The following is an 11,550-nucleotide window of genomic DNA, read 5'->3' as shown; positions in this document are numbered from 1 at the left end:
ACATTCATATTCATCAACATCAGCCCCCGGAGTCCTTAAATTACCCAAAATCCCTACCAATATATTCACCACCAATGGTTCCCCAAACTATACCCGTTTTACATTAATTGTGTCGAATTCGTGCATTAACGAACCGATTAACCAACCACCAACCAAAGCAGCCCCATTTTGATAACATTTTATTACAGCCAACCCATCAATATTTAACCACCCAAGTTGATGGGGTTTGAAATATCATCATTTTCCTCATTAATTAACAATTTACCGATTTTACGCGCTATTACAAATCGATTAAGGAATCACCAACCAAACCAGCCCCTATAGCCAAAAAACTAATTTTTCTATTGTTCTTACACTAATATAAGACCCCTCAAACTGATCAGGTTGGCAATTCCTTTAAACAATACCCGAATGACAACAATTAACAATTTCAACATTCAAGAACCCTAGAAATTAGTTTTTTATCAATTGACATATCAAAACAATTCCAATGGTCATTAAACTTTAGTATGATATACTAGACATACCTGGAAATATTTTGACACCAAAAACTCCAACTTTTAACCTCGGGAATCGTGCCAAATGATTTTAATCAGAATCTGTCCCTAGTTCAAGAAACGGATTAATCGACCATTGTCACGACCTAGATTATGAAATTAAAGAATATGGGAGTGTAGTACACACCTTGAAATACCTCTAGGAGCTTGGAAACGAATTTCCTTGATCCAAAATGAAGGGTTTGGAGGGGATGATGGTTGCAGCCGCTAGAAGGGTTTAGGGGGAGGTTTGGGTTATAATATCCCAAATGTTACATTCTAGCCCTTGCATTTTGTAATTCGATCCTCCTTGCTCCCATAGGTCCCCGAGCCCTCAAGCGAAACCCGAGAAATTAATTTACAAACTCTACACTCGTTCTATTCGGTTTACGAGAATTTAGGGGTCTTACACTATAGCTTTCTTGCAATCACCTACTTCAATCAATGTCCTCAAACTCATGTCATGCATTACATAAAAGCCGAGAAAGAAGGTAGGAGCACATTTAAGATTCCGTGATAGTTTTACTAACACAGAGAAGATCGAATTTGAAATTAGGTACATGAAGGACGCCCTTTATCGTTGTTCCATTAGGTAAAGTATATTAGTCATCTACCGTCTACGGCTATCAAATCGATGTTTGTTATAACAGCGACAATGGGGGTAATCAGAGTAGAAAATCATTGCAAATTATATGCTAGGTGGCACACGAGTCGATAACCCACTTACCCACATGGCTAATATTACTTTCATGTTAGTGACCCATGTATCTTCTTCCTTGGGTGCGTTCATCTTGTCATAAAAGATCTTCACAAACTGTTGGTAGTGCTCATTGGTCAAACCGGGTATTTTACTAGTCTCCCCTTCAACATAAGCGTCTCTTTGATTGTTTTTGTTTCCTTCTAGTTTATCGCCAGTCACTGGAGATCAGAGTTATTTTGAGGGTTTGTGTTTTTGTTTTTTTTTTCTTATAGGATCGTTATGTTTTCTTTGATATCATAACAATTTTGTTACGCGAAATGATAATCATTACAATGAAATGCTTATTAACTTATACACAAAATAAGAAAACTAACGAGCCAAAATTATGGCTTTGAAATAGGAAGCTCTAATGAAAAAGGAAAATAAGAAAACTAACGAGCCAAAATTTAAGCCATTGAAATAGGAAGCTCTTGTGAAAAGGGAATGAAGTATAGGGTGAAGTTATTTCACGTATGGGGGGACAAAAATGAGAAAGATTTCTAGTTAAAAATATCCTCAAAAAAATAATGAGAAATTAATAAAAAATCATAACTAAACATGTAATAAAAGAATGAAAAATGTAAAAACGCAAAAATGTTTCCACCGTTTTCCTCGTGTTCTAAAAAACCAAAAAAAAAAAAAAACTTGAAAAAGACACAATTTTGAGGAAAAACATCATTGTGTTTTTTTATTTATAATTGTGTTTTATGTTTATTTTCGTCATTGATTGTGTATTTTTTCCTTGACATTGTGTTTTTTTTCTTGATATTGTGTTATATTATTTTCGTCATTGTGTTAAAGTTTTCGATCAATTGTGTCTTTTTATTTATAATTGTGTTATTTGTTCATTTTCGGTATTGTGTATTTTTTCTCTACATTGTGTCTTTTCGTCGTTTCCTTTTTTTGGAACGAAAAAGACGGGGGAAACATTTTGGTATTTTATTTTTTTGTTTTTATTTTCCAAACCGCTAGCTGCTCGCTCGGAAAATGCTCCCTCGTTTTTTCGCTCGATTGAAAACGAGCCGGTCTGCTTGGTTCAGTTTGTAAACGAGCCAAGCAACGAGCAAAGGTCTGCTCGATTCGGTTCGGCTCAAATATTTTTAATTTATTATATATATAATTATATATGAACAAATATATAAATATATAGACAAGACACATAAATATAAGTTTACAATTATTTTTACCCATTAAAAATTTTCATATCCCGTCAATTTTATAGTTTTATTCGTTCGTTTCAAGTTTTTAGGTTTGTTCATGAATCATGAATATGACATTCAAGTTACTAAATGACTTTCGGCTGTTATTTGGAAGTAACATTTGTAATTATAATATACTAAAACTAGCTTTTGAACCTGTATATTACATGAGATTTGAAATAATAAAAATAAATTAGATATGTTATTTCAATTGTGATTCTCAAAATACTTATAAATTAATTTAATGTAGATTTAATGAAAAAAAAAACGGTGGTGGTTAACAAAAAGTTCTAAAATAGCATGGTTTTAATAGAAATGTCAGGTGCTGATCTGCAAGAAATTTTAAAAAAAATACTAAAGTTGCGTAATTGGTCAAAACTCAGGTATGAAAATGAAACTTAATTCAATAATGAATAAAATCCACACTATGTTATAATCCACTTGACAAAATGGTTTTGACCCATGACCCATGAATAGCTAAAATGAATGAGATGAGAAATTAGAATTAGGAGAAAATTAGGCATGACACCTAATCTTTAATATTTTCTTTTATTAGTATTGTAAGATATGTTAAGCACTTCATCCTATGCATTTACTGTTTACTATAAAGATAATTTCATCATATAGAACTTTACAGGAATATACTATTTGAGGCAAAATTGTCGTCCACCTTTTGAGGTGAGTGCATTTTAACCATTGCGTATATAATTAACAGGCTACCGTAAAAAACGCTTCATAACATAACCCCTGATTTTACAATCAAATGACCTTAGGCCATGAGGTATACTCTAATCCATTTTAATTCCACATAAGCTACACATCACTCATTTTTTTCTCTTTCACTCTATGTCATCCAAAAGAAATGGTTTAACCCCCATTTAACACATAATTAATATAATAAATCAATTAGTAATTAATACATAATTAATGCATATTGTTCCTTTTAACCCGTTAAAAGCATAACCCATGGGCCATTTTAACACATTTAACACAAGTGGAGAGTGGTTTAATCCATCTTTAAAGTGTCATGTCACTTTAGATTGTTAACGTTTTATTCGGAAGTAACATTTGTACTTATAAGGCCATGAGGTATACTCTAACTCATTCTAACTGCACATAAGCTTCACATCACTCATTTTTTCTCTTTCATTCCATGTCATCCAAAGGAAATGGTTTAACTCATTTAACTCCATCTCTCTCCTATTAATATTTAATTTAAAATCAAACATTTAGTTTAATTACCAAAATAAATAATAACAAAACAATTAGTAATTATTACATATTTAATGCATATTGTTAATTAACCCGTTAGAAGCACAACCCATGGGTCATTTTAACACACTTAACACAAGTGCGGAGTGGTTTAATCCATCTTTAAATTGTCATGTCATGTTAACCCATGTAGAGGTTAGAGTATACCCTATTGCCTAATATAATAATAAAAAAAAGAGTTCATTACTTCATCCTATACATTTACTGTTTACTATAAATAAGATAATTTCAACACTTAGAACTTTATAGGAATATACTTTATTTTAGGAAATCCATCATATCCGCATATCAATTGTAAAATCATTGGCCCTTGGACAAAAAAACGTAAAATAGTATTGATATAAATGCATTAAAATTCAAAATCAAATGCAGTTACGTTATTGTGTGTATATATTTGTATGATGCTAGCTTTATCACATATATGCATGCACCTTGAAGTTAACTAGTACTCAAAAAGTTAACCATGGCTCCCAAATCCTTTATCCTACATACTCTCCTAACCTTGTCAATATCCTTCCATGGAATCTCTGCCATGAATTACTCTGTGACAAATAAAGCCGCCAACACCCCGGTGGGATTCGTTTCACAAATGAAATCGGTATTCCATTCACAAAGCAAATAATGGGTACCATCAATGAATTCATATGGACAACCCTTTTCCAACAGACCGATCCCTCAGATCGGAAACCTATAGATTCGGTGGAGCTTTACATTGTTGAACTCCTCGAAGGAGCCGAAGCAGACGTATGGGACATTTACAAGATTAATTTTAATTCAGAATTTTTAAATGGCTACCAAGGTTACCTGAAGTGGACATTCATATCCGTACTTTACCATGAAATGACCCACGTTTTTCAATGGAATGGTGAAGGTCGTGCTCCAGGAGGATTGACCGAAGGAATTGCAGATTATGCGAAATTATCAGCAGGTTACGCACCAGACGGGGCGTTCGCAGTACCAGGACAAGGGGACCGCTGGGATCAAGGGTATGATTTCACCGCCCGATTTCTTCAGTATTGTGAGGGGATCAGCCCTGGATTCGTGGCAAATCTTAACAAGAAAATGAGGTTTGATTACGATGACAAGTATTTTGAAGACTTGACCGGGAAGACCGTAGATCAACTATGGAAAGAATACAAGGCTAGTTATGGACAATGATCCATATATGTAAGAGTATGATAAATCAACTGTGGTTGAATGTAGGGAAATAGTCAAATTTTCTAAGTAGAATATATTTATATAACGAAGGAATTGGCATCCCTAATTTTAATACACAGAAAACTTTAAACGTTAATATCATCCAATATTCACCCAACTTTAATCAGAATATTAGAGAAAATACAATATTTCGAGCTCTCCAAATGCACCAATATGCTACCATAATAATCGACCGAAAAAGCAAATATAGGTGGGATATCACAACATACACTAATGTTATGCCAAACCGCCGAAGCGATATAACAAGAAGTGAACACATGCTCCACCGAATCACCCGAGGCAACATCAAATGTTTGAACCCGAAAACACTTTTCTCTTAATTAAATTATCAATTGTAAAAAGCCGGCTGATAAGAGCACGCCACACAATGACATTCACTTTAAGAGGCACCCAAGAGTTCCAATTTAAAATGTTAGTTTGAAAAATAGGATCTACATGATACAACAACCTTTTCACCGAGGCCACCATAAACGATCCCGAACTATCACCGTTCCACACCCACTTGATAATACCACCTTTAAATAATTAAATATTTTCTCCAACATGCCCAATTAACTCATTGACTATTGTTTCATATATTGGCAGAACTCTCTGATTCCAATTTGTCGAAGCACGAAATGGAATCTGACCTGACCCATGACGGAGCTTCCACGGATTTTGAGATGAATGAACCGCATCCTGGTCAGCTGATCCTCTCCTCCGGCTGCTCGCGATCTGCAGTGGCATTTTGGGGGTGTGGAGGTGACCGCTAAGATGATCTTGAAGATCTCTTGTTCACAGACACAAAAACTGGTGGTGGCACCTACTGAGCATGACCCCATGATAAGGAGGTGAAGACCTCCTTATATAGAGTCTCATGGCCACCATCATGATACCCTAATGGGCCTAGCCCAATTAGGGCTACCTCCACAAACCTCCTCAGCCCAATAACAAATGTATTAGCCCATATAATAAAACAAACCAAATATAATAAATTTAGGATTGTAAACCGGTTTAATACCATACCTGTTGGGTTTCTATGGATAATTTATACTTAGTTAACCATTTAACTAGTCACAATTAAGGCGGAAGCGTGATATTTACAAACTAAACATATCTATCCATGTGTATATATATATATATATTACAAGTTTATATGATATGTGTTCATGAACAACCTAGTTTATTCATGTCATAAGATTACCAATAATCTATATGTTAGAAACCCGAGGCAAGGATCAAGTAATACGGAAAAACTAAACTATCAAAGCTTGTAAAACTTACATTCTTAAACCTTTAAGAGATGTAGTTGATGGTTGAAGAAGATGATGATGTTGATGCTAGACTTTCAAAGGGAAAATCCTCAAACGAAAGATACCCCGAGCCTCCAACACACACCGAGCTATGTTAGGGAGCTTGAACACCAAAAAACCGAGACCCGAGCCTCTTCCTTTTGTCTTGGCCGAAAACAAGAAGAAAGAAAAGAAAGAGTTGTGTGGTTTTTTTTTCTTGAAAGTTTTGATAATGATAAAATCTTCCAATCAATATCATATATTGTGTTAGGTTTTTTAGTCAAGTAACATACACTCAACCTTTCATCAAATCCATGACAAAACTTGACCAAAACCTTGGGGTGTGGGGCCCACCCAAAACCGGCCCCAAAATACCTTTTTTTTTTTTTTTTTATTTATTTTATACATTATAAAATATATAAACACCCCATCTTTTATAAACCATTTTATAAAAGAACACATAGTTAAATAATCATTCCAATAATAATTATTTGAATAAATAAATTAACCAATTAATTTATTTAACACTTTCAAGTATGTATTCAGAAACCCGATTTTCTGAATGTATCGTGTTCTGTATTTGTCTCATAGATCTTATCTTAACAAATACATAATTGGTGTGTGTCTAACTCGTTATTGGGTATGACCCGACTTGGATCAAACACAACTAGCCACATTAACCTAATTATGTGTCTCGGGCATACGGTATTCCAACAATCTCCCACTTGCACGTGACTCATAAGAAGTTAATGCTAATGGTGAATACCGCCTAACAACAGGTCACCACCCCTAGTGTGTTTGAATAAGTGCCATTCAATAACATCATCCCCTTCAAGTCCATACTTGATATGATATAGGTAAGTCTTATCATTATATCCCTTTGTTACTAGATGTCCTGTCAAATCGAAGAGACACAGAGTGATCATTCTCTCAATGATTTAACTTAACAGGCCTTAGACATCTAAACTCTCAACACATAAGAGGAACAAATTCCATCTTGACTGCATACATCCTCGTTGACATCTCATATGATATCTGAGCTCTTTCTTACACGTCATCGTGTTACTGAAATAACAAAGAAGAGAGTCAAGATATCAGACTTGATGAAAAACCAGATCCGATATGCATCTCAGGTCAAAGGACACAATGATACTCGCCTTTACTCAAGGATTACTTATGATCAGTTGCACTAACTCCATGCAGTGATCCTTGAGAGCGGATCATGTCCAATATTTGTATCCCACAAATATCTATGAACCTTGGTGGCAAACCTATGCCCCATATTCATCACATGAATATCAACCAATCCGGGTTCATAATAGTCTTACCTTCATACTTGTTCCCACAAGTATGATCGACTACGGACGTTTAGAACAACATAAGTCATTCATGGATTAAACATGCAAATATAGAACATAACTCATTGAATAATTAAAACATAATTAATTTTCATGAGATACCCATTACATTCGTTCTTATACAAACACTAAATACAGATTAAATCCACTCACTAGAATACCGAAGTCCTAATGCACAAACATGACCCTCATGCTTTGGCCTATCGAGGAGCTTCGTGAGTGGGTCCGCAATATTTTGATCGGTATGAACTTTATGAATACATATCTTTCCTTTTTCAACTTCATCCCTTATGTAGTTGAATCTGCGCTCAATGTGCCCTCGTTTTCTGATGAGCACGAGGCTCCTTGATCTGTGCAATAGCACCTTCATTGTCACAGAATATCTCTAGGGGCTCCTGAATGGTAGAGATAATCCCTAGATCCATGATGAACTTTTTCATCCATGCAGCCTCTTGGGCTGCCATTGAAGCGGCGATGTACTCAGATTCTGTAGTGGATAACGCGACAACATCCTGCTTCGAACTCTTCCAAGAGACAGCGCCTCCATTCAAAATGAAGACATATCCCGACTGTGACCGAGAATCATCTCGGTCAGTTTGGAAACTCGCATCCACGTAACCCTTTACGACGAGTTCTTCCTCACCAGACCCATATATTAAAAACATATCCTTAGTCCTTCTAAGGTATTTTAATATATTCTTGACAGCCATCCAATGACTGTCACCTGGGTTGTGCTGGTATCTACTCGTTATGCTTAAAGCATACGAGACGTCCGGTCTAGTGCACATCATTGCATACATAATAGATCCTATTGCCGAAGCATAAGGAACATGCTTCATCCTATCCTGCTCTTCCTTAGAGCTAGGACTTTGGGATGAGCTTAACACGGTTCCTCTAGGAATAGGTACCAAACCTTTCTTAGAGTTTTCCATCCTGAACCTTTTCAGGATTTTATCAATGTATGCACTTTGATTGAGTCCGATCAATTTCCTTTGTCTATCCCTGTAGACCTTTATTCCCAAGATATATGTCGCTTCTCCAAGATCCTTAATTGAGAAACGACTACTTAACCACGCTTTAACGCTTTCCATACTTGGTATATCATTTCCAAATAAAAGTATATCATCGACATACAAAATAAGGAACATGACTATACTCCCACTAGCCCATTTATACACACATGACTCATCACCGTTTTGGACGAAACCAAACGCTTTGATTTCTTCATTGAAACGATGATTCCACATCCGTGATGCTTGTTTCAACCCGTAGATTGATTTCCTTAACTTACATACTTTGTCAGGATTAGATGGATCGACAAAACCTTCAGGCTGAACCATATGGACATCTTCCTCAAGATATCCATTAAGAAAAGCGGTCTTGACATCCATCTGCCATATCTCATAATCAAAATGAGCTGCAATGGCAAATAATATCCTGATCGACTTAAGCATCGCGACCGGCGAGAAGGTTTCATCATAATCAATCCCTTGAGTTTGCGTGAAACCTTTTGCTACAAGTCGTGCTTTGTAAGTATCTAAATTTCCATGCATATCGGTCTTCTTCTTGAAGACCCACTTACATCCAACCAGTTTGGAGTTAAGTGGACGATCAACCAATTCCCAAACTTGGTTATCGTGCATGGATTGCATCTCGGCGCTCATGGCTTCAAGCCACTTGTCACAATCAGGTTGTGACATAGCATCTTTGTAGGAGATCGGTTCATCCGAATCGACCAAGTAGCAATCATCCACGAGAAATCCATATCTCTCGGGAGGTTGACTAATCCTACTAGATCTGCGAGCAACGTGTGTATGATCAACCATTTGATCACTTTCAACATCCTCGTGTTGAAAACTAGTATCGACCAACTGTGTATCATCCAGTGATTCTTGAACCTCTTCAAGTTCCACTCTCTTTTCACTAGGTCCTTCCATAAGGAACTTAGTTTCTAAGAAGTATCCTTTGCGTGAAACAAACACCTTTTGTTCACTAGGATCATAGAATATATATCCTATATCATCCTTTGGGTATCCTATGAAGATACACCTGATGGATCGAGCCTCAAGCTTATTTGGGGTGTCACGTTTAACATAAACTATGCATCCCCATACCCTTAAATATGAAAAGGATGGAACCTTTCCATGCCACACTTCATAGGGTATTCGATCCACCTTTTTGGTCGGGGCCATATTCAAAATACGAGCCGCTGTAAGTAGCGCATATCCCCAAAATGACGGTGGTAGTGAGCTTCGTGCCATCATTGATCGAACCATGTCCAACAGTGTTCGATTCCTCCTCTCGGATACTCCGTTATGCTGAGGAGTACCAGGAGGAGTGAGCTGTGAAATAATTCCACAATCTCTAAGATGACTTTGAAAAGCATCACTTAGGTATTCGCCTCCTCTATCGGAGCGGAGTACCTTGATTGTTCGGTCGAGCTGATTTTGTACTTCATTTTGAAATTCCTTGAACATTTCAAAGGCTTCATGTTTGTGTTTCATTAGATACACATACCCATATCGACTAAAATCGTCGGTAAAGGTAATGAAGTACCTTTCACTATTCCTACTAGTGGGCTTGAGAGGTCCGCATACATCCGTATGTATGATACCTAACAAGTCCTTAGCCCTTTCATTTGTACCTTTAAAAGGTTCTTTGGTCATCTTGCCTTGAATACAAGATTCACACTCATCAAACGAACCTAACTCATTTGTTTTCAAAAGACTATTCTTTTGGAGAGTATTTACACGATTCTTGTTTATGTGTCCAAGACGACAATGCCAAATGTAGGAATCACTCAAATCCTTTTTGAGTCTTTTAGTGGAAGTTTGATATAATGAGCTATTTAAGGTATTGTCATGAACCAATTCATAAATACCGTTGTTTGGTACAGCTTTAAAATAAAAGATACCATTAGATGATACATGCATTTCTGATTTTACAAATTTAAAGTCAAAGTTACATTGTCTAAGAAGGTGCACAGAAATAATGTTCCTAGTCAAACTAGGAGCATACAAAACATTTCTCAAAACAACTTCCAAACCACTTGGAAGCGATAAAGTGAAGTCTCCTCTAGCGACCACGTGCACCCTTGCACCGTTGCCCATGAAAAGACTCACTTCGCCCTTCTTTAAGTCTTCATTCCTTTTGAACCCCTGCAACCAATTGCAAATATGAGTTCCACATCCGGTATCCAATACCCATGTGTTAGAAGAAATAAGAATTAGCTCAATATTAATCATAAAGACATTACCCGAGGTATGCCCCGCATTCCTCTTGTCTCTTAGCTCCTTTAGGTAGACCGGGCAATTGCGTTTCCAATGTCCGGTCTCACCACAACCAAAACAAGGATCATCCTTATGACCCCTCGGTTTCACAACCTTTTGTTTCTTTGCCATAACCGGTGATTTGCCCTTACCTTTAAGATGCATAGGAGGACCCTTTCTTTTTGCTACCTTAGCCTTAGGATTGGGTTGAGATCGATTCTTGGATCTACCTTCATTGATCGCAAACACGGGTAAAACCCTTTTACCCATGCTCGCCTCGGCTGTTTTAAGCATTGAGTGAAGTTCTCCAATGTTTTTGTCCCACCCGTTCATGTTATAATTTAACACGAAAGTGTCGAACCTTTTCGACAAAGAGTTAAGGATCAAATCCGTTGCTAACTCTTTTGAGATGGGACAATTGAGCTTGGCGAGGCGATCAATGTAACTTTTCATCTTAAGTACATAAGTTGAAACTGGTTGATTATCATCCATTCTACATGCATGCAAGGCTCGAACCGTTTCGAACCTTTCAACTCTTGATTGCTTAAGGAACATTTCCTTAAGTTGAGTAATCATGTCGTACGCATTATGGTTTTCGAAATCCTTTTGGATTTCGGGAACCATAGTCGCCAACATGAGGCATGACACTTGAATGGAATCTTCCGTGTGTTGGACCCAATTCATATAT

At 36.6% G+C, this 11,550-nt stretch overlaps 1 protein-coding gene across 1 annotated transcript; it reads left to right on the top strand.

Annotated features, from left to right (window-relative positions):
* The first annotated feature begins 4,367 nt into the window (after window positions 1-4,367).
* LOC143592507 (uncharacterized) lies at window positions 4,368-4,904 on the top strand. Its single transcript, XM_077072406.1, has one exon. The coding sequence runs from the start codon at window positions 4,368-4,370 to the stop codon at window positions 4,902-4,904; it is 537 nt and encodes a 178-aa protein (XP_076928521.1).
* The last annotated feature ends 6,646 nt before the right edge of the window (window positions 4,905-11,550 follow it).

The sequence above is a fragment of the Bidens hawaiensis genome, unplaced genomic scaffold (genome assembly GCF_021521415.1).
Source record: "Bidens hawaiensis isolate Kalapana, Puna unplaced genomic scaffold, B.hawaiensis_p1.1 tig00040963_1, whole genome shotgun sequence".
NCBI lineage: Eukaryota > Viridiplantae > Streptophyta > Magnoliopsida > Asterales > Asteraceae > Bidens > Bidens hawaiensis.
This window is presented reverse-complemented; position numbering and strand designations above follow the sequence as displayed.

What these genes read in the sequence shown, in the direction of transcription:
- LOC143592507 (XM_077072406.1), top strand. Translation starts at nt 4,368, where the DNA reads ATGGGTACCATCAATGAATTCATATGGACAACCCTTTTCCAACAGACC.